Below are 26,100 nucleotides of genomic sequence, written 5' to 3' on the forward strand. Positions count from 1 at the left end.
ACATCTGAACAAGTAATGGTATTAGATTAGGATTTCTACAGAAAACTAAACCAGATGCAAATTTTCAAACCATTTCATCATTTAATACACAACTGAATCAAGTCAATCTATACTAATTAGTCCTTTTAAGTGGAATGGATTTCAAAACATTATAGTAAACGAGTTGTGGTAATGGTAAAGTTAAAAAGCAAATTGAAACGAGCAATTTTCCTGAGCAGTGAAAGCATTAGTAACGGAGGAAAAAGTTCATAATGGCTTCGGATTCATTCATTCAGTTATCAAATCATACAAATGACACAGTAAAACTGGAGCAAGTAATTAAGCTAAATCAGATTTTTGGAATTTAACATTTTCATTGGAAACTACTGTTCTGGTAATTACATTCGTGTTTGGTCTTATTTATTTTATTCTGTAGGTAAAATGAAAGGTTTTATATTTTGCAGCCAATCATTTTTTATACGATGATAGTGCAAAACACAGTACGTGTCACTCAAACCCAATCAAAATTCAGCGCTCAACCCAGTGGGCAAAATTGTCAGCTTTTAAAATGTCAACTGGCCACGAAACATGACAGCAAGTGCCTCAAAATGGTAACTATTTCAATTTCAAAATAGATATAAATATAAATGACACCAGAATACTGCTACAGCTCAGTGACCAGTTGATCATCAAATTATTTCCCCACCACAGTGTTGCTAAGTGTCATCGTTTTATGTTCAAGCGATCAAACCAATACTCTGGAAAGCAATCACAAGAGACAGCACAATGACTCCCAGAAGACCAATGTATCCATAGGAACCATTCATTCTTTTTGCTGGTTCTGAGAAGAAAGCACAAAGATTGAATAACACTCGAATAATAATAATAATCCTCGCATCTGATATAGCGCCTTATCTCGCCTTCGAGGCGACTCAAAGCGCTTCACAGGATATATTGTAAAATGAATTGACTATTTTGTGGGCAAAACGCGGCAGATAATTGTGCACAGCAGCGTCCCACAAACAGTCGTGGATTGAGTGACCAAGTTTTCATTTGAAAAGTTATTTTGGGGGGGATTATTACCCCCGTATAAAGCGATTTAGAGGGTATATCATTGATAAAATGAGTATATCGGTCTTGCTCGATGTTGCAGATAAGTATTCAAACCCAGAGCATTGTGAGTCCCCTTGAACTCAGAATACATGGAAGATAAATAACCATTAGCTGCTCCAAACCCATTCCTTGGCAGACCACGGAACACCCACTGTAAAGAGTTAAGGGTTCAGCCACCCAAGATCCGCAGGAATTAACCACTGGATTCTCAAAGGTAACCCAGAAAAAGCTTCAGAATGTGTCTTTGCAAATCAAACGCAGCTTCTTACCCTACACGGACAACACAGGTGACGAAAAGCAGGGAGCCCTCCAGCAGACATGAAATGCATGTAAATAACTGGCGACCTGGGGGCCCGATTTCATCCCCTCCCTCCCCCCCATTTCATCTGGCCCACCCGCTCCCTCCATAACCCGTAAATGTCATGTTACGTTTCTGGAAGGGAAACACAAAAATATTGCTTATGCAGCCCACAGAAGTCTCTCAAATAGGGCATCCGGCCCTCGGCAGCCAAAAGGTTGGCCCCCGCCCCACCCTGTTCTAAAGTGTTTCCAGCAAAGACATCGATGGCTCATGTCACAGCCCACAGAGAATAAACACATCGAAAGGGCACTTGTGGGAAAAGTCCTTTCAAGTGCATCGTCAGCGCTGTACGTTGGCATTTAACATTTGGAGAGGTTTTTACTTTGAAGTCAGCTATGACCGAAGAACACACTCCCCACCCCCCCAAGTACTCAATATTATCGGGAGCATTCTGCACTCGCTGCGTTTCGCAGACTCGCTTTATCACGTCGGTCTTTTCACAGAAGAAGAAAAAAAACAGAAAACATCGCAATTGCTCGTAAGAAATAACAAAATGAAACGTACCACCGGTGTAATATCCCCAGGCATAAGAAAATCGGCTGGTGACCCAAATAAGACCAAGCACGGAAGCCGTGATCTGCAAAGTAATCGGTACAGTCGGGGTTATGGTTTGAACATTTTGCTGTTTCTCAAAAACCTAAAAAGACAACCTCCTCCTGATCGATCGCAGACACCCTGAGTGGGAAGTGCAGTTGTGTGGAAACCAAAAGGCCAGGATTGCCCTCTACGGTAGAATAGTCTGAGCCTCAATATTGCTGTGTTTCTGCAGTTTTAATACATTTACAAAAATAACTGGGAGGCTCTCCAAGGCCTGACTCCTCCCTACCTCTGTGTCCATACCGACTTCCCTGCTCAGCGGGCTCCGGACTACTCTGCATCCCCCCACCCCACCGCCCGGCCCAGCCCACCATCGGCGGTCAGGCCCTCAACCGTTCTACCCGACCCTTTGGAACTCCAACCCACAGTCCCTTCTCCTCGCCCTCTCCTTCAAGACCCGTCTCAAGACCCTCCTCTTTGACTGCGCCTTCGGTCACCCTCCTACACCCACCCTCCCTTTTTTATATGACCCGCCACCCCAACACACAATTATTGCTCTTTTTGCACGATCACATTGTAGGTGGACAATTGCCTAATCATGATTATGGTGAGTTTTCTGCATGTATTTGGCATTTTTGGGGGGTTAGGGTTAGGGATCAAGATCCACACCACATTGATGCTATAAGTGAAACTGCCTTCTGTTGGGTTTATCGACCGTATTGCCCCTGGTCACAGAGCGCTTCCCCCTCCCCTCTCCTTACCGGATAGACGGCTCCAGCTATTAGCTGGAAGATCAGCCACTGAGGGTACAACTCCAGAGTGTTTTGATGTGCTCGCTGAATGCAGTTGAATATTGGCTCTTTGTCACTGTACATGTTGGGATACTGATGAGAAAACAATATTACAAAGTTAATACTGGAGTTCTGTAGCTCAGTGGTTAAGAGCACTCGCCTCGCAAGCGAGGGGACCTGGGTTTGATTCCCCGGACAGGGTGAAACGTTGGGCAAGTTTCCTTACTCCACACACCTTTGTTTACCTCGCAGTAAGTAGGAGCCCTGTTGTTAGTCAATTGGGGGATCGCTTTTCTTGGGGTAATAATCCCTTAAAATAATAATAATTGGTCATTAATAATAATAATCCTAGCATTTGATACAGCGCCTTATCACATCCTTGAGACGTGTCAAAGTGCTTTGCAGAATATACTGTAAAGCGAATTGAACTTATATTTTGTGGGCGAAATACGCGGCAGCCAATTGCGCACAGCAGCGGCCCCACAAACAGTGGTGGATTGAGTGACCAAATTCTTTATTTTTTTTAACCAAATTCTGCTTATTTTTTTCTAAATCGACTAACAAGCATGTTCCTACTTACTGCTAAGTAAAATACGCACATTCAGCCACTACGCCCCGAAACTCTGGAACCTTCTCCGCCTTGCCCCCCTCGCTCCCCTTTTTCAAGTCCCGCCTGAAAGCCTTCCCTTTCGACCGCGCTTCCGGTCACCTCCCCACCCACCTCCCACCGGCTCGGAGTCAGACTCCGCCACTGTTAAGCGCTCTGAGAAGCTACCCTGCGTGGAGGGCGCTATGTAAGTGCAAGTTGTTGTAAACGGAGGCGCGTGGAGTCGCCAAACTTGCCTAAGTCTTCGCCTTGCCCGGGAATCGAACCCGGGTCCTCTCGCTTGCGAGGCGAGGGCTCTAACCACTGAGCTGCAGGATTGCGCACATCCGCAAGGGTTCACAGTACCAGGAGCCGGGGACGAAGAGAGAACTCGTCCACGACAATTTCCTCATCACGTGAGAACTCTTCACTTGTTTCGTTTGAGACTTGGTGTGTAAAAAAAATAAAATAAAACGCTAAAACGAAACGCAGAGAACCATCGGAACGGAGTCCCTGAAATTCCACCCGGTCTCGCTTTCATCTTCCAAAAAAAAAAAACATTTAAAAAAAAACAGTTCGCATTCAACTGTGGGAAAAAATTGGTTAAAACCGCGTCCGGTTTATTGTTTAAGAAACTGTAGAGATGTTTCGGAAGCAAAGTATTTATTTATTTTTTGCCCAAACTCTCTCTGCGCAATCTTTTAAGTTCTTACTTTATTTTTTTTGATATTAAAAAAAAAGAGGCCAAATGGTCTTTCTCTGTTTAGAAACCAGGGTCCCGAGGGAGGGAGGGAGGGAGACAGACAGACAGACGGTGGGTGGGTCTGGAAATAGAAAGTGTCGCCTCTTTCGAGAACAAACGAGATAAGATTTCCGTTAGGAATTAATAAGATCTCGGGCGAGAATACAGTACATAAGTTCGGGGCAGAGCGTGCGACGGCCAGGACGGTGCGAGGTGAACCGGACGGACTTTGGACTTCTTTCCACGACCAAACGCTTACCCTCGAAAGAACCTTAAGGGCTTTACGTTCAGGCCCTGGGGTTTGGACAGAGAGAGACAGGCAGGGGAGAGGGAGAGGGGGGGGGGGGAGAGGGAGGGGAGGAGAGGGGAGAATGGGTGTGGGGGGGGGGAAGGGATCTGGGTCAAGCAATAATAAATAAATAAATAAATAAGTATAACACGAAAGCTTGTCCTTTCTCTGTCTCTCTTTGTATGTCTCTGTCTCTCTGTGTGTCTCTCTGTCTGTGTGAGTGTGTGTGACCCACCTTGACGTGGTACCGTCTCCTGGCCATGCCCACCCTGATGTCTGTGTGTGTGTGAGGGTGTGTGTGTGAGGGGGTGTGTGAGGGTGTGTGAGGGTGTGACCCTGTGTGTGTGTGTGAGGGTGTGTGAGGGTGTGACCCTGTGTGTGTGTGTGAGAGGGTGTGACCCTGTGTGTGTGTGTGTGAGGGTGTGTGAGGGTGTGACCCTGTGTGTGTGTGTGAGAGGGTGTGACCCTGTGTGTGTGTGTGTGAGGGTGTGTGTGGGGGTGTGCGCGGGGCCCACCTTGACGTGGTACCGCCTGCGGGCCATGCCCACCCTGATGCCTGGGTGTGGGTGTGTGTGAGGGTGTGTGTGTGGGGGTGTGACCCTGTGTGTGGGGTGTGGGGGGGGTGGTGTGGGTGTGTGTGGGGGTGTGTGAGGGTGTGTGTGTGTGAGGGGGTGTGGGGGTGTGAGCGCGGGGCCCACCTTGACGTGGTACCGTCTCCTGGCCATGCCCACCCTGATGCCTGTGTGTGTGTGTGAGGGTGTGTGTGAGGGTGTGTGGGTGTGTGGGGGTGTGTGTGTGTGGGTGTGAGGGTGTGTGTGTGTGGGGGTGTGACCCTGTGTGTGAGTGTCTGGGGGTGTGTGTGTGAGGGTGTGTGTGAGGGTGAGGGTGTGTGTGAGCGCGGGGCCCACCTTGACGTGGTACCGTCTCCGGGCCATGCCCACCCTGATGCCTGTGTGTGTGAGGGTGTGTGTGTGAGGGTGTGTGTGTGAGGGTGTGTGTGTGTGTGAGGGTGTGTGTGAGGGTGTGTGAGGGTGTGTGTGAGGGGTGTGTGTGTGTGTGTGTGTGTGAGGGTGTGTGTGTGGGGGAGGGTGTGAGCGCGGGGCCCACCTTGACGTGGTACCGCCTGCGGGCCATGCCCACCCTGATGCCTGTGTGTGGGTGTGTGTGAGGGTGTGTGTGTGTGTGAGGGGGTGTGTGTGTGTGTGTGTGTGTGAGGGTGTGTCTGTGTGAGGGGGTGTGTGTGAGCGCGGGGCCCACCTTGACGTGGTACCGTCTCCTGGCCATGCCCACCCTGATGTCTGTGTGAGGGTGTGTGTGTGTGTGTGGTGTGAGGGTGTGTGTGAGTGTCTGGGTGTGTGTGTGAGGGTGTGTGTGAGTGTCTGGGTGTGTGTGTGAGGGTGTGTGGGGGGGTGTGACCCTGTGTGTGAGGGTGTGTGTGTGTGTGTGGGGGGGTGTGAGGGTGCGCGGGGCCCACCTTGACGTGGTACCGCCTGCGGGCCATGCCCACCCTGATGCCCAGGTAGGCCAGCATGGCCCAGCTGTAGATGAAGACCAGGATGACGAAGCCGAAGTGCGGGGGGAGGGGCTGCGCGGCCCTGTGGCTGAACATGACGTCAGGAGGAATGTACTGCATCGAGATCAGCCTCCGACAGGCTGACAGGGACCCCCAGGGACACACACCCTCACACAGCCCCTCACACACCCCCTCACACTCCCCCTCACACAGCCCCACACGGCCGCTCCGGCCGCCACTCACTGCTCAGGGGCTGTGGGTCCGCGGCTCCGACACCAGAGGGCGCTGCACCAGGCGGGGGGGGGGGGGGGACTGCAGCACTGCTATATACTATTATTGTTGTTAGTATTATTACTATTATTGTTGTTATTATTATTGTTATTATTATTATTACTATTATTGTTGTTATTATTATTGTTATTATTATTATTACTATTATTGTTGTTATTACTATTATTGTAGTTGTTATTATTACTATTGTAATTGTTATTATTATTGTTATTATTATTGTTATTACTATTATTGTTATTATTAGTGTTATTATTATTATTGTTGTTATTGTTACTGCAATCCTATTATTGTTGTTATTATTGTTATTATTATTGTTATTATTATTTTGTTATTATTGCTATTATTATTGTTATTATTGTTATTATTGTTATTGTTACTGCCATCCTATTATTATTTTGTTATTATTGTTATTATTATTATTGTTACTGCCATCCTATTATTATTTTGTTATTGTTATTATTATTGTTACTGCAATCCTATTATTATTATTGCTGAAATGCAATTTATATTATCATTACCTCAATGCAATACAATTATTATTATTGTTACTGCAATACTACTCTTGTTATTATTACTGCAATACGATTATTATTATCGTTACTGAAACGCAATTATGATTATTATTATTCCAGCAATGCAATTATTATCACTGCCGCAATGGAATTGCAGTTGAGGTGATGCAGAAAGACAGATTTGGCAGAGCAGAGGGATTGAGCAAAGTTGAGTTGCGAAGGATGGTACACACGGGGCAGAGTGAGGCCATGGAGGAAGGAACGGAAAAGCCAAGGATTAAAGCTGCAGAATCTCAACTCAAAATCCATTTCTCACTGTAAATTGGCTGTTCAGTTAATCCAAGTCTTATTGACATGGAGTAGGTTTGAAAGTTTTTTGACACCAGATGGCAGCAATATGACACACAACGTACAGAGTCCCGCAAACACGACTCAAACGTACTGTATTTGTAGTCATTTTTGGTATATTTCTATCGAAACTGCTTCAGCGCAGGTTTGCGCCTAAAGCTCTCCGGAATTAGGTAAGCAGGCTGCATCCCTCCAGGGAGGGAGAGAGAGCGAGAGAGCATTCCATCACAACAATCTCTCTCTGGGATTTCCGTGTGGAGACGGGAGGCCTGGAATTCTCAGTTGGGTTTGGAGACTCTTAAGCAACGGCGACGGGTTTCCGCGTGTGTCGGACACCTGCCCGGCTGTGACCGAAAAGGAAATAAATCGCCCATTCGACCTCACAGCACATTAAAAGGGGCTTTCAGTTTGTACTATTTAAATCCCATGCGATTCTTTTTTTTTATTACTTTCCAGAGCAGTTGATTCGGTTGAACTTGCGGCAAAAGTATTTGACTTCTGAAACGTGAATGTGGGTTTGGCCGAATTCCGTGATGAAACAATATTTTTTATATTAAGAAGGGTTTTTAATGAGTGGGACTGTTCTTGCTCCTCGCTGCAATTTTTTGGACTCACATATTGAAGCAAAACTATTCAATCCCAAGGTGGTGAAATATGCATTTGCAATTACGTGCGTTTTAATATTTTGGTGGAATCACAGTGTTTGGCAGCACACACCTGTTGATGGGATCAGGATGGGACTTGTTCAAAGGATTGAATCGCTATTGATAAACAATCAAGACATAAAATCCAACCCTGACAGATTCCTGTGCAAAAGCCAATTCCAACATCAAACACGACCTCACCCGTTGCTAAAAGTGCAGTTTTTTTTTTGTCCAGTTGTGAAATCCATGGATTTCAGCTCATTCGGAATAATAATAACAATATTAATGATAATCCTTGCATTGGATAGAGCGCCTTATCACGTAGATGGCACGTCTCACAGAACATACTGTAAAGTGGATCCACTGAGTGTTTTGTGGACGAAACACGGCAGCCAACTGCGCGCAGCAGCGTCCCACAAACAGCCGTGGATTGAGTGACCTAATTTTTTAAAAAAGGATTATAAAACTCCCGGAAAAGCGACCCACCAATCGACTAACAACCGGGTTCCTACCGACTGCTAGGTAAACAGCGGCGTGTGGAGTAAGGAAACTTACCTAAGGTTTCGCCCTGTCCCGGAATGATTTCCTGTTGCAGACAACGTCTGGGTTTCCATCAAACTCATTAAAGCAGCTAAGACCCCGATGCACACAGCTTGCCTGAAGTCAATGCTGTTCATCAAACACCTGAGAATATTAACTTCTTTTTTAAAAAAAATGTAGATCAGCCAGAAGTTTGACACAAGTGTGGAAACTGCTTGTTATGCTCAAGTCTGAAGTTTCAGCTTCTGAGAACTCGCTGAAGCAGATGTTGTGTTTGCCACTGGATCTGGAGCACCTGATGTCTACCTGAAGCATTGCCCCTCGCTTCAGCCTCCAGTGAGACTCACAGAAACTGAGCATTGCAAGATCATAAAGTGTGCGGTGGGATAGCTGGTCAGTCCAGCTAGGAAACTGCTTATGTTACTAACACCCTATCCCTCATTGGCATACATCACAAGTTGCTCAACTGACAACCAACTAAGCCCCGACTTGATCTCTTTATTTGACTGATTTATTTTTTAAGGAAATATTTCCCATGGAAAGTGATCCGCCAATCGACTAACAACCGGGTTCCTACTCACTGCTGGTAAACAGGGACATGGAGTAAGGAAACTAAGGTTTCGCCCTGCCCGGGAATGGAACCCAGGTCCTCTCGCTTGGGAGGCGAGTGCCCTAACCACTGAGCTACAGGACTCCACAACCACCTTAACCAGTTGCACGGTTTTCTTTTGAGCAGATGATCGGTTATTTCAAGAACCTACTGCCTTCATAAGTTAAAAGTTGTATTTTCTGTAAAAGATGATAATTTGTTGAATTCTTCCTGAAGAGAGAGAGATAATTTACTGTTAATGTAAGGTACGTATTTGCTGCCAAAAAGCCAAGCAGGATTTCAGAATATAAAAGGTCATTTAAAACAATTCCACCGTTCCGATGCGAACTGCAAAACGAACACTCAGTAAGTAGGTGACATTTCAAAATGAGGTTTATTTTATATACACAACTGCATAAGAAATATTTTAGCTTACAAAGAACAAAGCTAAACAGCCAAATAGCTCCCCCTTTGTGGCTGACATCAATTTAATTGAATACAATTTAGATTATTTCCAGCTGAAGACCCTCAAAAACCAATGCAATCGGATAGACAATATGCGATACCAAAAGAAAACAATTCTGTGTCTATTGAAAGTAGCTGTTTACATAGTCACTGCGAAAGGATTCAAATCAATGGTCCTCAAACCTACCATTACATTAAAAAAAATAAAAGGACTTCCAAAATATTAACCATCAAGTCTTTGGACACCATACAATACAAATGTTCCCCATAAATGAAGAATAAGGTCATATGAATCCCAAAATGTCAGGCACTCTCCCACACACGGTCAGAGAAAGGCTCCACACTTTATAAAATCCAGATGAAGACAATATGAAACGCAAAAGATCTTCATCTGGTTTTGGAGTTATCTGAAAAGCGTGTCCTAGCAAAATGCAGCGTAATGTTTCTGTTTGTTAGAAAAGAATCAGTGTGCCAGAGATTGCAGATTGATGTAGCGGAGTTTCACACTGGAGAGAGAGCAGCGTATGATATTTAAGAAGACACGATAAGGCGCTATATCAAAGGGAAGGATTATTATTGTTGTTATACTTCTGAAAGAGTTCATTTTATCCTGTGTCTGTTTCAGAAATGCAACGGCGAGACCATTGGGAGAAACAGCAGCCACACTCGTTCACGGTCTACAAGCCTGTTGTTACTATTATCATTATTTATCATTATTATATGAAGAGCACGGGTTAGACCGCTGTTCCTCTCTCCAAATTCTGTTTGATCTCCGCAGTGTATTTGCCATAGAATCGTTCCGCTTTTTTGTTGAAGTTTGCGTTCCTCTCGTTGATGTAGTCGATGTCAGCGTCGTCGTTGTAGCGGCGACGCCTGCTGTACTTGGCGCGCTTCTCAATCCTGGAAACAAACAAACCAAAAAATCATTTGCTGGCGGAATCGGAACCGCAGAAGCAGGAGGAGGCCATTCAGGCCCTCAAGCCCGTTCCGCCATTCTCCAATAAGATCATGGCTGATCTGCACCTCAACTCCAATTACCCAATTTATCTGCTGATCGAAACAACACCAACAAGGGTTCACAGGGTCATTGCCCGAATACTTGGGTCCAAAACAATTGTATTAAAATAGCAGACAGCGTCACTCTCTGCATAGTATGTGTGTTAAATAAATTAAACAGCGCCGTAAGCTGCTGCCCCACTTGAAGGGCACTGCATATGGTAAACGCAAGGTGTTTTAGCTGAACAGTTCAGTGGCGAGTTTGTTTAAGAGCCTTAAATATCCCGCGAGGCGCTGCAAGGCACAGGTTTCACTTCACACGCGACGGCAGGTGTACGTAACAAACGATAGCTTGCGTTTATACAGCGCCCTGCAAGCGGGATAGAATCTCAGGAGCGCTTGAAGGCAAACGTATAGTCAAGGTAACGCAGCAGCAAAAAATAAACAAGCAAAAAAACACTCACTGTCTCTCAACATCTGCGACCACCCTGTCCACTCCTGCTTTGGAGGGAACATGGCTGCCGTGCAGTAAACTGTTTGAGGTCGGGTAGAACTCTTCTCCTCTGCAACGGAAATGCAAAAAACAAACCCAGTTTATACTCGACGGAAGGGAACTTTCACCGGCAAGGACCCAGTGGGGCCGAATGGCTTGTTTCCGTGCGGTAACTTCCCGTTTCGTATCACCAACCGCTTCAAAACAATCTCATGTCAATAACTTGACGGGAAGCAACTTGGTTTGGAAAGCATACAGGCGGTCGAAACAACATTCCCCAACGAACTGAACCAAACGACATACAAGCACTCCAAATCTTTAACAAAAATCACTAGCTTTTCCCAGCATAGAGATTTCAAACGCTGACATTCAGCCATTCAGCCAAAAACTCACATTTCATTGTATGTAACTGAATGGGTGGTATCTGTGCACATTGTGCTGAAGTCAAGTGCAGATTCTGTCTCTTTTATGAACACACACACAAATTCTGTTTATCGGTGCACTTAGCTTATCTTCCCACTCTAGTGTATCTTAAACTCATTTTAAACTCAAGTTACTAGTACCACAGTGCTCCAAAAATAAACCCACGTGGGGTTTAATGGCTGCAATGTTAATCCTTTATTTTAGTTTGTATGTTACCCTCTGGTCTTTCTCTCCCCCACTTCCCCCTCCCCTGGCACCTCTGAATGTCCTCCCTTTTCTAAGAAGAGGTTAACGGTGAAAGTTTCCGTCTTAATAAAGAACTCACACATCTTCCTTCTGCTGCTCGTAATTCTCCATGTCTGGTTTAATCTGCTTAACCAGCCTCTGGTACTGGCGGAACTGAGCGGCTGCAAAATCTGGAACAAACACATCACCGTTCACTCAGGCAAAACGTTCCGAGGACGAAGCCAAACTCTTTCCTCAGATGCTAAATGTACTGACCAGCATCTGTCGCTGCGGCCACATATTTACACTTGTATTATTCTTTTCATGTCGGGAGAACGTCTCAAAGTGTTTTCTAGTGACTGAGGGGGAGCTTGAGCTGGAGTGGGGGGGGGGAGCTGGTGAACTGATTAAACTTCCATCTCAAAGACATAGCACTATGACTAAGGAGCCCAGGCAAAGGGGTAGGTGGGGAGGGGAGAAGGTCAACAATCAATGAACAAAATATTAAGTGTTTAACAATCATCCTTGATTTAATATAGGGTGTCTTAGGGCCCTTCACAAGCTTGATTGTAAAGTGTAGTGACTGTGTGTTTGTAGGTGTATCCAGAACAGGGAGCTACCTGAAAATCCGGGATCTGCATTTTTCTTCTTTTTCTTTCGTTCCCACCTCTCGGCATCCTCAGCCCCCACATCCAGCAACTTGACCCGTTCATAGTCCTCTCCCTTTGCCAGACATTCCTGCCGGCCAATCAGAAAACACAAGACGGGACAGAGGGTCATTTTCCTCTTGTTAAGTTGACTAAACTTGAGCGCGCTGCATTGAAATAGCTTTGGAGCTTCACGGCAGGTAAATTATTGAATACAAATAAGTAACACAAACGTTTTTCTTCTCCTCTTCCTTCAGCTCCCACTCTAACCGGGCTTTTTTGGCCTCCCAGTTAGCGGGCAGTTTCAGCAACTTGTCCTCCTCTGCCACCGCTTGGTGATTCAGCTTCCGAGCTTCACCCTGAGAACGGGGATCAAAACCTATCTTACCAACTGCGGTACCACATGAAGCGCTCAGAGAAACAAGTGCTTAGTTTGCAATATCTGAGTATTTCCGGAAACACTTACATGTTTACAGTCTAACTCAAAATGCCCCCAAAAGTAGATTATTATTATTCCCAAACCCACTGAAACAGTAATAATAATCCTTGCATTTGATACAGCGCCTTATCACGTCGTCGAGGCATCGCTTCAAAGTTCTCACCCGTTTAAGGTGGAGATCACGGAACTTCTTCAGGCGTTCCTCACGTTTTTGGGCTGCTAGTTCGGCTGAGGAGGACGTCGAGATGACGCCGACTCCACTGCTGCGAGGAACATCATCCTGTGCGCGAGTCAAACGGAAAACGTGAAACCTTTAGGTTTTGAGGGTTCCCAAAATTAAAACTGCAAAACAAAGTAGCCGAAGCAGCTCGAGGTGCAACACAATACGACGTTACATTTGCAGAGCGCCTTTCCCGCCGGGAGGACGTCCCGAGGCGCCGGACAGTCAGGGATTTTACGTTAAAAAAAAAGGCGTAACAGACGAGGTGCATTTTCATTTGAGGAAAGGAACGGTACAATCACCAACAACGAATTACGTTTGCATTTGGCCCCTTTCACTTCGGGAGGGCGTCCCAAGTCAAAATGACGCAACACTTCTGACAAGACTGTACCCCCACCCCACACCCCCAGCACCGCGTGTCGCCCACAGAAAACACAGTCACTGACACCCGACAGCGTATCCTGGGAAGCGCTTTGAGGCGTCTCGAAGATGTGATGAGGCGCCGTGTCAAGTGCCAGAATTATTATTATTATTATTATTATAAGTTTCTGGCTGTCTCGACAACACTGAAGCTCCAGATAAACAGGTTAAGGATTTTAGAAAAATTATTACAATCAATTATTATTATTATTGATTGTTGATAATGATGATGAAGTGTCGGGGCCGACACACTGACACACACACACTGACACACACACAGACTGACACACACACACTGACACTGACACACACACACTGACACACACACTGACACACACACTGACACACACACACTGACACACACACACTGACACACACACACTGACACACACACACTGACACACACACACTGACACACACACTGACACACACACACTGACACACACACTGACACACACACTGACACACACACACTGACACACACACACTGACACACACACACTGACACACACACACACTGACACACACACACTGACACACACACAATGACACACACACACTGACACTGACACACACACACTGACACACACACACACACACACACACTGACACACACACACACACACTGACACACACACACACACACACTGACACACACACACTGACCACACACACTCACACACACACTGACCCACACACACACTGACCCACACACACACTGACACACACACACACTGACCCACACACACACTGACACACACACTGACCCACACACACACTGACACACACACACACTGACCCACACACACACTGACCCACACACACACTGACCCACACACACTGACACACACACACACACTGACCCACACACACACACTGATCCCACACACACTGACCCACACACACTGACCCCCACACACACTGACACACACACACACACTGACCCACACACACACTGACCCACACACACACTGACCCACACACACACTGACCCACACACACACTGACCCACACACACACTGACACACACACACACACTGACCCACACACACACACTGACCCACACACACACTGACCCCCACACACACACTGACCCCCACACACACACTGACACACACACACACTGACCCCCACACACACTGACACACACACACACACTGACACACACACACACACTGACACACACACTGACCCACACACACACTGACCCCACACACACACTGACCCCCACACACACACTGACACACACACACACTGACCCCACACACACTGACACACACACACACTGACACACACACACACACTGACCCACACACACACTGACACACACACACACTGACACACACACACACTGACACAGACACAGACCTCACAGCCCGAGGCCATCTCTCCTCTCTCTGTCCAAGCAGCGGCGCGGCCGGATCCGGAAATGACGACATAATCCGGCGCCGAGCGAGAGGGAGAGAGTGACGCAGAGAGAGAGGACTGTGTGTGGGGGGCGGGAGGGGAGGGGGGGGCTGTGTGGGGGGGGGGGGGGGCTGGAGGGGAGGGGGGGCTGTGTGGGGGGAGGGGGGGCTGGAGGGGGGGGGGGGGAGGGGGGGCTGTGTGGGGGGGAGGGGGGGGCTGTGTGGGGGGGGAGGGGGGGCTGGAGGGGAGGGGGGCTGTGTGGGGGGGAGGGGGGGGCTGTGTGGGGGGGGAGGGGGGGCTGGAGGGGAGGGGGGCTGTGTGGGGGGGGGGGGGGGCTGGAGGGGAGGGGGGCTGTGTAGGGGGGGGGGGGGGCTGGAGGGGAGGGGGCTGTGTGGGGGGGAGGGGGGGCTGTGTGGGGGGGGGGCTGGAGGGGAGGGGGGGGCTGTGTGGGAGGGGCTGTGCGGGGGGAGGATTGGGGTCTGGGGACCGGGTATGAAGCGGGGACTTGAGAACAGTGTTGAGGATCTGTACGGTGTTGAGGAGGCGTCTCAAAGCACTTCACAGGATTTACTGTCAAGCGTAGTGACTGTGCGCGTACTTTGTGGGCGAAACGCGGCAGCCGACTGCGCCGAGCGACCTCCGTGGGTTGAAGTGACCACATTTTTCCTTAATAAAGGAAGGGATTATTCCCCCCCCCCCCCCGGAAAGCGATCCGCCAACCGACTGACACCCGGGTCTCACTGACCAGAGTCGTGTGGAGTCAGGAAACTTACCCAACGCTTCGCCCTGACCCGACCGGACCCGACCCGACCTGCCCGGGAATCGAACCCGGGTCCTCCCTCTCGCTTGCGAGGCGAGGGCTCTTGACCACTGAGCCACAGCGAAGGGCTCCCCGTCGTGATGAGCGCAAACCGAAATGCAAAGCAATGTTATTACACCTTAAAGTAGAAGTTCGTGGCAAAGAGGGGGGGGGGGGGGGGGGAAAGAAGGGCATTTGCTGGACTTGGATAAATGGAAATAAAAGATGTCCTGTGTTCTGCTCGAAAAGACAGGACTCCGCCATCATCCTCGGACGCAGTCTCACCGAATGTTACTCCCAAGAAGATTAAAGAAATCCTATTTTTTTTTCCCCCATTCCAATTCCTCACGCAACCAACAACAATAATGATGATAATAATAATAATCCTGGCGTTTGATTCAGCGCCTTTTCACGTCTTCTCGACGTCTCAAAGCGCTTCACAGAATAGACTGTAAAGTGAATTAACTATATTTGCGGGCGAATTAGACGTGAAAACTAACACGAGATAAAATGCCAAGAAGAACGAGATATTCGTCCGTTCCTCCTTTTAATTTGCTCCCAGCATTTCCAGGTGGATATTAAATTAGCCGCCGATAAATGACACATCGCGATGTAGACTCGGAATCCACAAAGTCTGTTGGAAGAAATCTTTCTTACCCATTAGCACCCGATCAGACCTAACTGACACTGCTCAGCTGCACGTCCGATGTGAATGATCCCTGTCGTTTCCCAGAAACCAGCTCCAGTTCTCCCTGTCTAAATGGATATGAATCCCTTGGAGGGAACAATATTAATCCCATTAAACCAATCTTATGTAGAATTCCCCGGTGGCGGGTTTGACTGGATTCACATACATCTCACAGACAATAAGACCCTGATAAAGTAGTGCCAGGGGTAGCGACTGTGATGGATTCCCTGACAGCTTTAAAAGCTATCAGTCACATCCTAGAAACCCATTCAAGAGATCAGGTTGACAAATATTGATGAATGATTTCCCGGCACTCGGTTGAATGACGTACCGTTGTATCACCACGATTGGCTTCCATGTTTAACGCTTCCATCTCTTGTTTAACTTTTGTTTCAACCTATTGAAGAGTTGGGAATGGGCTTTACCTCCCACTGCTTCCATGATCTTCTCCAGTGGCGAGGACGAAAGGGTCGTGATACCAACAGGCTCTCCCAATCCACTGTAGAACGGAACATCGCTAATTCTGCAATAGAGTTGGAAGTTACTGAGGAAGATTTACTGAGGCTGAGCCTTGAATGGACAGACAATTAATAAATTAAACTGAAATTTAGGCGTGTCTGTTTGATACACAGGTAGTGTTCTCACTCCCAAATCACTCCTGTGGGATTGAAGGCCATCTTGGATTTGAATATATAACCGATGGCATTTCAGAGTAGATTGCGACATTGTTGGAGGTAACTTCCTTCGGATGAGACGTCGAAATCACAAGAGGTTCAGGTGAAGAAAGCTCTTCGACCTATTTGATCTCATCCTCTCACAACACACACCCCTTGCCTACAAGTCCTTCCATCAGAGTATTGAGCTGTTTTTTTAAAATAAGTCCAGTGTCCTGGCCTCAACCACCCTTCCTGATAACCTGCTCCAGTCGTCAATTACCCTCCGGGTAAATAAATATTCCCTGGTGTCTGTTTTGAAAGTGCCTTCACAAACCTATGTCATCTTTCGGTTTTTTTTGCAATTTTTCTTTTTGCTTTTCGCCCACAAAACATACCCTCAATTCACTTGACAGTATATTCCTGTGAAGTCTCAACGACGTGATAAGGCTCTATGTCAAATGCAAGGATTCTTATTATTATATTAAATGCAAGGATTATTATTATTATTATCTTGCTCGCTCAATCCAGCCACATTTGGAGTGCCAGGGGGAGGACTGAGATTAAAGTCCCGACATAGGGCTTGAAACCACAGCTTTCTGACTGAGAGGTGAGAATACTAAATGCTATAAATGAACCCCTGGTCCCGAAACCCCCTGGGGTTTGTCTAATTGACAAAACATGGCCTGCGTGTAAAGATACAGTGGAACATTTGCTTTGATTGTCCTTGAACTAGGTCTAACCTGGTGGGCCAAAGCAACCACCATTATTGACAGGGTGTTAACAGGGCCAATGGGAGGTTCAGGATAAACCCCCTGTGTGAAGTGATGTGTGGATAAATATCCCTGCAAACATGAGAGCTGAAACGGTTAATCACTCTGTCATTTACGTCTTGACAAGGCAACATGTTGGATGGAAAAATATCAGTTACCAAAAGAAAAAAAATCATGTGTTTTCCAGTATTTTCCTTTTGGTAGCGATGGCAGCCAGTGGGGGAATGAGAACCATTAACCTGTATCATCGAGATCCCGATTTTGGAACCTGATAAGCACTGCATCCCCTCCAAACACTCATTTACCTTAAAGATTATTCTGGCTAATGACAAGCCATGGATGCTCGGGTAACCTCTGGAGACCTCTGTTTACAAATCTGTCCACTCCTCAATATTTTTATAACATCTCTCATTTTCGTCAAACAGCGAGTTCCGTGGGGAAACCTGACCTGACTCCCAAGGTATAAATGTGAAAGGACAGTGCAGTCGTTTCACAATATTGAATGGTTTGTGTGTTGGACGGGCTTTTAAAAATGTGTTTTATGTCTTTTAAAAAAACAAATGTTTAAAACCATAATAATGGTCCTGAGAATCCATTTGATACAGTGCCTTATCACATCGTTGAGACGTCTCAAAGCGCTTCACAGGATACACTGTGAAGCGGATTTACCGTGTATTTTGAAGGTGAAACGTAGCAGCCAATTGCGCAGGGCAGTGTCCCACAAACAATCGTGGATTGATTGACCAAATTACGACTACTTTTGGAAGGATTATTACCCCGGATAGCGATCAGCCGATCGACTAACAACCATTTTGAATCTATTTTCAAATGTTGTACAATTAATACCCGGATCTCGTTTATTAGTCCATTTGTAACTTGGATTCTGATGTGGATCTCCCCAGATTTGGGAAGAGAGACAGAGAGACAGCAAGACAAGGCTGGCATTCATCTCTTCTAAGGGTAGAAACAAAGTAGATGCCAATTGCTTCATTCAGCCTGATCAACGGGTCCACAATAAGGACATCATGGTCCATGGTCAAAAAAGGGAGGGCAAATGAACAAATAGGTTAAAATATTTTATGCGGAGGGCACGGAAGTTTTCCTGGAGAAGTGGTTAGACAAAAAGAATCTGGGCAATTTCATGAAAGAATTGGATATGTTTTAGTTGGGTGAAGGTATTTTAATTGGGTGGGTATATGAGAAAGAGAGAGAGATAGAGAGAAATAATATTTCAAACCCAGGAACGAGCAGACAGGTTAGAGTGCTCTTCACAAACCTACATGTTTCCTAAGTTCTGAATCACACACAGAGAACATCAATTCTGACATATATCAGCGGGATCTGGAGACCCATTTGTAGGGCACTCACCATGTATCTCTGTTCATTAAGTCAAATCGTAGATCAATTCTCTAGCGAGGTGTCTGGAGTGGATTTAGTGTGACAGGTAAATATGATCGATCGCATTCCTTTTGAAAAATGGCACCTTTTGCTTTGTGACTGAGAAAACAGAGTGCAGCAGTGCCTTCATAATAATATTAATAACAATAATAATAATCCTTGCATTTGATATATGGCTGATATGTACCTAAACTCCAATTACTCACCTTTGCCCCACATCCTTCGATCCCCTGACCTAACAAAAATTTATCCACCTCCGTCTTGAAAATGTGACTGGATCCAGCCTTTTGGGGGAGGGAGAGAGTTCCAGATTCCCAATAACCCTTTGGGTGCAAAAGAAATGCTTCCTGATTTCACTCTTAATTGGGCATCGCTCTAATTTTAAGATGATGTCCCCCACACCCCCACCCCCTCCCCTTGTTCTGGATTCCTCCCACCCCATCGCACACCCACCAGAGGGAATGGTTCACTATTTCACCTGAAGGAGATTCCACGGCGACTGTGGCTCATTGAAACTTTTCGTGCACTGAAAGGAGTCTGTGTGAAGGTCACATTCCACATGTCCTCTCTCTCTCTCTCTCTCTCACTCACTCACCACTCACTCACGCAGTGTGTGTGACTCTCTCAACATTATAAGTGAAAGCGAGGGGACTGTGCGGAGAAATCGTTCACTGTTTGCTCCCTCATTCTTTCAGCCAAAGAAATGCTGTTTGCAGTCGAATCTCAGAAAGGGCAAACATCCCAGGGCGGGTGGGTGGGGGGGGGGAGACAAGAGCAAAAAACAAATATTGAATGATTTAGTCAAAGGAAGCACGTTACATCCTTCTGAATATGGAATAACATTAGCTGCCGTCCAGCTGCTACCCATCTGGAGCTGTCATTCTGAGCAGTGTTTTATAAAGCTGTTCCGTGCCCTTAATTACTATTCCTGTAATTTCCACTATGAGCACACGGTTATTCATTGGGTTCCAAAATAAACACACTTGGGTAGAAGCTGAGAGTCTTGAAGAACAAACTCTCTCTCGCTCTCTCTCTCGCGCGTGCGCCTACCTGTTCGTGAGTTGTAGAAATTCCAAGTGTCATTTGAAACATGCATGGCCGGCCTGTGCTTTTATTTAAAATCTCTTTACCCAAATCTCTCGGTGTGGGCCTTTTTGTGGGACTGTTTTCATCACGTTCTAAGGAAAACTGTAACTCTCATCTGTTTCCAGTCGGACTCTTTGAGTAATTAGCTTTGAGTGAGCTCTAGGAGTCCTGTAGCTCAGTGATTAGAGCACTCACCTCGCAAGCGAGCGATCTGGGTTTGATTCCCGGCATTGCGAAACCTTGGGCAAGTTTCCTTACTCCACACGCCTGATAATAATCCCTCAAGAAAAAAACCCTAAAAAATTGGTCACTTCAATCCACGACTGTTTGTGGGGACGCTGCTGTGCGCAATTGGCTGCTGCTTTTTGCCCACAAATATACAGTCAATTCACTTTGCAGTATATTCTGTGAAGGGCTTTGAGACGTCTCGAAGACGTGAAAAGCGCTGTATCAAATGCAAGGATTATTATTTTATTACCATAATTATTAAACAGAATTAACAGGAAAAGGCTGTGTTTGTATCACGATCAAGTTTTTTGCTAAATCTATTTTCCCTGCAAACTGCAGATCATGAGCCAAGCAAACATTGTTCTCTAATTATTCAAACTGTACTTTTATAGTAATAATAAGCCTTGTATTTTATATAGCACCTTATCACGTCATTGAGACGTCTCACTGTGCTAGCCAAAGGCTTAGCTGGTAGCTAGGGTGGTCCGAGCTGGACAAGCAATGGGAAGTTTGTCAGACAGTATTTTCAATGGCAAGCTGTGCGATTCTAGCTGGTTAAAATCCAACAGTACTTCCAACCCACACGCTGGGCTCCCCTCAAGCCTTGGCTCGTGCCAACCTGTGCCTAATACTCTCCAGATTCAGGTAAGCAAAATGTGTCCCTTCAGACAGAGATATTTCCATACGCAGGTGGCAAACGTGTGGATGACTTGTTAAACCGAGGTCCAGTCTGTCTGTTCAGGAGGACGTTAAAGATCCCACGGTAGTATTCAAAAAGAAAAAGGAGTTTCTCTCCACCCGTTGTCCGGGCCAACAAATCCCCCGAATAAAATGGCTGTTTATGGGTCATTGTGTGGGGAAATTGGCTGCTGCGTTCGCCCACAAAATACACACTCACTCCACCTTGCACTAAATCCTGTGAAGCGTTTATGCCATCTGAAGACGGGAAAAGAAGCGTCAAGGCACCTGAACATCCACCTGCAAAAATGGGTTGAAAAGAAGTTGAAATGTAAAGTTAAAATACAGTTGCAGGTTAGCACAGATGTGTTTATATACCGTACACACAGCAGCTGTCGTGTGTGTAAAAATATTATTGCCCATGTTCTCTAGAGGTTTACTTGCTACCAGAAGGGGGCAATAGCATCCCAGGTTTTAAGACCAGTCTTCTACAGAGAAATAATTGCTTGATCTACGCGGTGATATATATTGCTGTTAAGTGTAGTTTCTTTCAACGAGGTATGTTTGTGATGAACATATCATGAGGGGGCAGAAGGAAATATTAATAGAAGAGAATTGCTGAAGTATAGCCCTTTTTGTGGTCATGAACTCACACTCGTGAGCAGGTGGGTCGCAACTCTCTTGTTCATGTCATTTCGGCCACAAAATGCACAGGCAGGCACAGGGTTTTACAGTGACTCCTGTGAGGGGCTTTGAGATGTTCTCCTGATGTGTAATAAATGCAAGGATTGTTATTTTATTACACAAACAAAAGCTCTATGTGTTATTCCTTCCGTCCGCACATCTCCATTTGTCCATCTCGACCTCCTATATGTAATATATAAATATATAACATAATCCTTGTAATAAAAGTCCTTGTGTTTGATACAGCGTCTCATCACGTCTCAAAGCGCTCTGCAGAATACACCATAAAGTGAATTGACTATATATTTTGCGGGTGAAACGCAGCAGCCAATTGCAGACAGCAGCGTCCCCACAAATAGTTGTGGATTGAGTGAACAAATGATTATTATTTAAATTATTTGCGTTGGCTCCACATGGCTTCTAGAAAGATAATGCCTCCTCAATTCAGGATCTGAAATGTGTTTGACAGAGGGGGACCATGTTAAAGCTAGGTTGAAATCCCACAGATCATGATGGTGCAAAAAAGTTTAAATTGGCACCATTTGCTGTGAGTAAAGAGGTCCTCTCTATTGTTATGATCATGTCGAGGGCAAAAAAGTGCCAATGTACTGCTTCATCCAAGTGACACGCTTTGATGTGGGTTGCGTTGTCTCTCCACCATGTGTTGCTTGGCAAACAAACAAACAAAAAAAACAAACAAAAAATTGTCCACGCAAAAAAAATACAGTCGGGATAACATCTTTGTCCCTTTAACACAGTGAAAAAGGGTCTCGATTCTAAACCACGCTAATTGTTGAGTTGTTGCGAGGACTGCAACACATTAGCGCAGCTCCATCCCCGGGTTTGAGTTGAGATTCAGTTCACGAGCACTAAGAAATATGTGCTCCTGCTCAATAAAAAAAACCTTAAGCAAGTTTCCTTACTCCACACACACACACACAGCTCTGTTTACCAGCCGTAAGCAGGAACCCGGCTGTTAGTCGATTGGTGGATTGAGTTTCCAGTGAGTATCAATCCCTTCAGACATAAAGAAATAAAAATAATAATCATTTGGTCACTCAATCCACGACTGTTTGTGGGACACCGCTGTGCGCAATTTGCTGTGAAGCTCTTTGAGATGTCCCAACAACGTGATAAGGCGCTATATCAAATGCAAGGATTATTATTACAACAACAGCAACAAATTACACTTGTGCAGCGCCTTTCACGTCAGAAAGCTGTCCCAGGGCGCTGGACAATCAGCGGGTTTTGGACCTGAGCTGGGAGTTGGGGTCAGGAGGGGAGGAGGGCAGTGGGGGTGGGAGGGTGCCTGAAGGTACCACCATAGAGGAAGGTTTCCAGACGGGACTTGAAGGAGGCGAGAGAGGGGATGAGGTGGAGGGACTGCGGGATAGAGTCCCGGAGCGTAGGGGCAGAGATGCTGAATGACCGAACGCCAATGGTGAGGTGGGAAGAGCGGGGGGAGACCTGAAGGAGTCCGTTTCCGCTGAGCGGAGGGAGCGGACTGGCTGATACGGGGTCATGAAGTCGGAGAGGTGGGTGGGGGGGGGGGGGGGGGGGGCGAGCAAGACGGTGGAGGGCCTTGAAAGGTATTGTTATCTGATATTATTAAAGATATTATTATCTGTATTGACGATTCCTATAAGTGTGTGTGTGTGTGTTGGGGGGTGTGGGGGGGGTTGCTGTGTGGAGAGAGAGAGAGAGAGGAAAGCAGCTCAGCTGTGGTCGAGTGTTTGAGGTTTGTGCTATTGCTGAGCCAGCCACAGTTTGGCACAGAGAAACAGTCTTGTTTCTAATGGTTTGGCACAAGGCAGGAGGCCCCAGGCAACTTCGGAGCTGTTTGATGAGACGGCCTGATTGAAGCAGGTGACGGGATAAGGTTACAGTAAAGTATGTGGCTTAGGTGGTGTGTCTGACTTCAGAACTGTCTAAACCGACTGTGCGACCGTCCAGATACTCAGCTGCTAATGGAGTAATACTAATATAGTAATAATATAATCATCATCAACAACGTCAATCTTACATTTGCTATAGCACTTTTTCTGGGGGGGTGGGGGGGGGTCAGTCAGCCGGGCGGGTGTCTGACACACACGGAAACCCATCGCCGTTGCTTAAGAGTCTCCAAACCCAAGCTGAGAATTCCAGGCCTCCCGTCTACACACGGAAATCCCAGAGAGAGATTGTTGGAATGGAATAACTATACCACCTTATAACATCAGGAGGATGTCCCAAAGTGTTTCGCAGGGTATACGGTGAAGTGTAGTGACTGCTTTTTTTTTGTAGACGAAAACAGCTCCCAATTTGCGCGCAGCAGTGTGTCTAACAAACAGCCATGAAGTGAGTGACCAATTTTATTTGGGGGATTGTTGGCCAGGACACTGGTGAGAGAGAAACTCCCTTCCTTCAAAATAAATAAATAACAACAATAATTTGGTCACTCAATCCACGACTGTTTGTGGGGACGCTGCTGCGTGCAATCGGCTGCCGGGTGTCACCCACAAAACGTACGGTCGATTCTCTTCACAGTATATTCCGTGAAGCGCTTTGAGACGTCTTGAAGGCGTGATAAGGGGCTACCTTGAATGCCAGGATTATTATTATTAATATTATTATTATTATCATCATCATCATCATCACAGAAAATATCTCCTCAAAACGGTTGGTTTTTTTGCACCTGGATGTGTGTAAAACGAGGGGAAACTTTCTGTGAAACATTAGACAGGGCTGTTAAAGGCCTTACATACCCAGATGTTGATCAAAGTTGGGATTTGATTTCTGACAATGTGGGTATATTATATGAGCTTATTGGCAGAGGGCCTGTGGGTGAGTGTTGCCTTAGATTATCAAACCGTTTCTTCCACTGCCAATTTCTGCCGCACTCTGTGGGAATAAACAAGATTCAACAGAACTCAGATTATCGGGTTTCACAATCTGTGCTCACAAACTTAAAGACTGGACTTCAAATCCACAATATAGTAAATAAAGTTCGTTTTCACTTCCATTGGGGGGGGGGTGGGGCGGTTGGAAAGGAAATCTGCCTTTTCTTATTTTCTTTCACCTTTATGGACCGTTTTTTGTGTGTGTGTCAATAAATAATAATAATCCTCGCACTTGATACAGCGCCTTATCACATCTTTGAGACGTCTCAAAGCGCTTCACAGGATGCACCGTAAAGTGAATCGACTGTACATTTTGTGGGCGAAACGCGGCAGCCAATTGCGCACAGCAGCGTCCCCACAAACAGCCGTGGATTGAAGTGACCAAATTATTATTTTTTTTAAAAAATATATTTTTTTTGAAGGTATTATTCCTCTCCAATCGACTAACAACCAGGTTCCAACTTACTGCTAAGTAAACAGGCGTGTGGAGTAAGGAAACTGGCCTAATGTTTCGCCCTGTCCTGCTCCGTGTCCCCCGCCCGAGCTGGCCTGCCCCTCCATCGGTGGTCGGGGCTTCAGGCTCTCTGCCCCCACCCTTTGGAACTCCATCCCACTCTTTCTTATCTGTCCCGACTGATTTTGTGGACAGTAACTGTGCGAGCAATGGCAGATCTCCTCTAACAAACTAACTAGCAATACCACACCTCACTCCTCCCTACTCGCGTCTTGTAGGATTTCGATGAATTCTGACCGTCGAGGTGGTCTGTTGATCGGCCAATGCTTCTTGCTGCGCTGCAGTGAGAGTGAGAGAGAGAGAGAGAGGGGGTGAGAGTGCAACAGAATCCGTTCCTCGTGTAAGCGCTGTAACCCAATCTCCCTCTGTGCAGTTTGGGTGTTGGTGAGAACATGAGTGCGAGTGTATAATGAGGGCTTTCCTCCTGAAAGGTTTGGAAGTCTGGCTGTGTTCTCTCATTAGCTGAGGTGTTACCTTGCAGCGATCAATGCCCAAACCACTCTTGTCAGCACTCAGAAAGATGCTCTGCCCTGAAACCTGCCCCGATATCGAGAAGGAATTTTATCCAATATCAATATTGAGTTTCCAAATTAACAAGTTTAATGGCAGACGTGAAAGTCAAGTCTTATTTGTCTCTCGTTGTTTGCTCTTCGGTTACCTGTGAAAAACCAGTCACTCCAGTACAAGAAACGTGAAAGGCCCCTTTTGAATCATTGGGAGATAATATGAAATAATAATAATAATAATCCTTGCATTTGATACAGCGCCTCATCACGTCGTCGAAACGTCTCAAAGCGCTTCACAGGACACATGGTAAAGTGTAGTGACTGTATTTTGTGAGCTGGAAGCACGGCCTCCGATGGTGAAGAAGAGGTGGAACTCAGAACGCAGCATGCGGATGTTGAGACCAGCACTTTTGTTTCTGTTGGAGACAAGCACTAGACCTCAGTGGTGGCCGGTCAGCCTTGAGTGGACCCACAATTAAAAGCAGTTTGTGTGCAAGTACTGTACTCCCCAGTAATTAAATCCTCGGTTCAAGTGGGAGCAGCAGAGTTAGGGCAAGGCTGGAACCTGTTGTCCTGAACATCCTTTGTAGGAGTTGTTAATCTCTGATGCTCACGTGCATTGGCCTTTAGTATAATAATAATAA

General features: G+C 46.3%; 2 protein-coding genes and 1 non-coding gene across 3 annotated transcripts; all 3 read right to left on the minus strand.

Annotated features, from left to right (window-relative positions):
* Positions 1-61: 61 nt before the first annotated feature.
* mgst3b (microsomal glutathione S-transferase 3b) lies at positions 62-6,138 on the minus strand. Its single transcript, XM_042338801.1, has 4 exons — positions 5,873-6,138; positions 2,752-2,874; positions 1,958-2,030; positions 62-820 (listed from the first exon to the last, which is right to left on the minus strand). The coding sequence occupies exons 1-4, from the start codon at positions 6,029-6,031 to the stop codon at positions 717-719; spliced, it is 459 nt and encodes a 152-aa protein (XP_042194735.1). The 5' UTR covers positions 6,032-6,138; the 3' UTR covers positions 62-716.
* Positions 6,139-8,866: 2,728 nt separating this feature from the next.
* Positions 8,867-8,940, minus strand: trnag-ccc. Its single transcript has one exon. It is a non-coding gene; the product is annotated as a tRNA-Gly (tRNA).
* A 270-nt stretch (positions 8,941-9,210) lies between these two features.
* syf2 (SYF2 pre-mRNA-splicing factor) lies at positions 9,211-14,588 on the minus strand. The gene is made up of 7 exons (XM_042338864.1): positions 14,532-14,588; positions 12,687-12,803; positions 12,318-12,443; positions 12,058-12,175; positions 11,538-11,628; positions 10,761-10,859; positions 9,211-10,200 (listed from the first exon to the last, which is right to left on the minus strand). Exons 1-7 carry the CDS (start codon positions 14,547-14,549, stop codon positions 10,035-10,037), a joined length of 735 nt encoding a protein of 244 aa, XP_042194798.1. The 5' UTR covers positions 14,550-14,588; the 3' UTR covers positions 9,211-10,034.
* Between the last annotated feature and the right edge of the window lie 11,512 nt (positions 14,589-26,100).

The sequence above is a fragment of the Callorhinchus milii genome, unplaced genomic scaffold, assembly GCF_018977255.1.
Source record: "Callorhinchus milii isolate IMCB2004 unplaced genomic scaffold, IMCB_Cmil_1.0 Scaffold10, whole genome shotgun sequence".
Lineage (NCBI taxonomy): Eukaryota > Metazoa > Chordata > Chondrichthyes > Chimaeriformes > Callorhinchidae > Callorhinchus > Callorhinchus milii.

What these genes read in the sequence shown, in the direction of transcription:
- mgst3b (XM_042338801.1), bottom strand. Translation starts at nt 6,031, where the DNA reads ATGCAGTACATTCCTCCTGACGTCATGTTCAGCCACAGGGCCGCGCAG. An exon ending in GCAGGCGGTACCACGTCAAG is followed by an intron (nt 2,875 to 5,872) that starts GTGGGCCCCGCG and finishes TTTTCTCATCAG; the next exon opens with TATCCCAACATGTACAGTGA. An exon ending in TAGCTGGAGCCGTCTATCCG is followed by an intron (nt 2,031 to 2,751) that starts GTAAGGAGAGGG and finishes ATTACTTTGCAG; the next exon opens with ATCACGGCTTCCGTGCTTGG.
- syf2 (XM_042338864.1), bottom strand. An exon ending in GTGATCTCCACCTTAAACGG is followed by an intron (nt 12,444 to 12,686) that starts GTGAGAACTTTG and finishes CCCCGTTCTCAG; the next exon opens with GGTGAAGCTCGGAAGCTGAA. An exon ending in AGGAAGAGGAGAAGAAAAAC is followed by an intron (nt 12,176 to 12,317) that starts GTTTGTGTTACT and finishes ATTGGCCGGCAG; the next exon opens with GAATGTCTGGCAAAGGGAGA.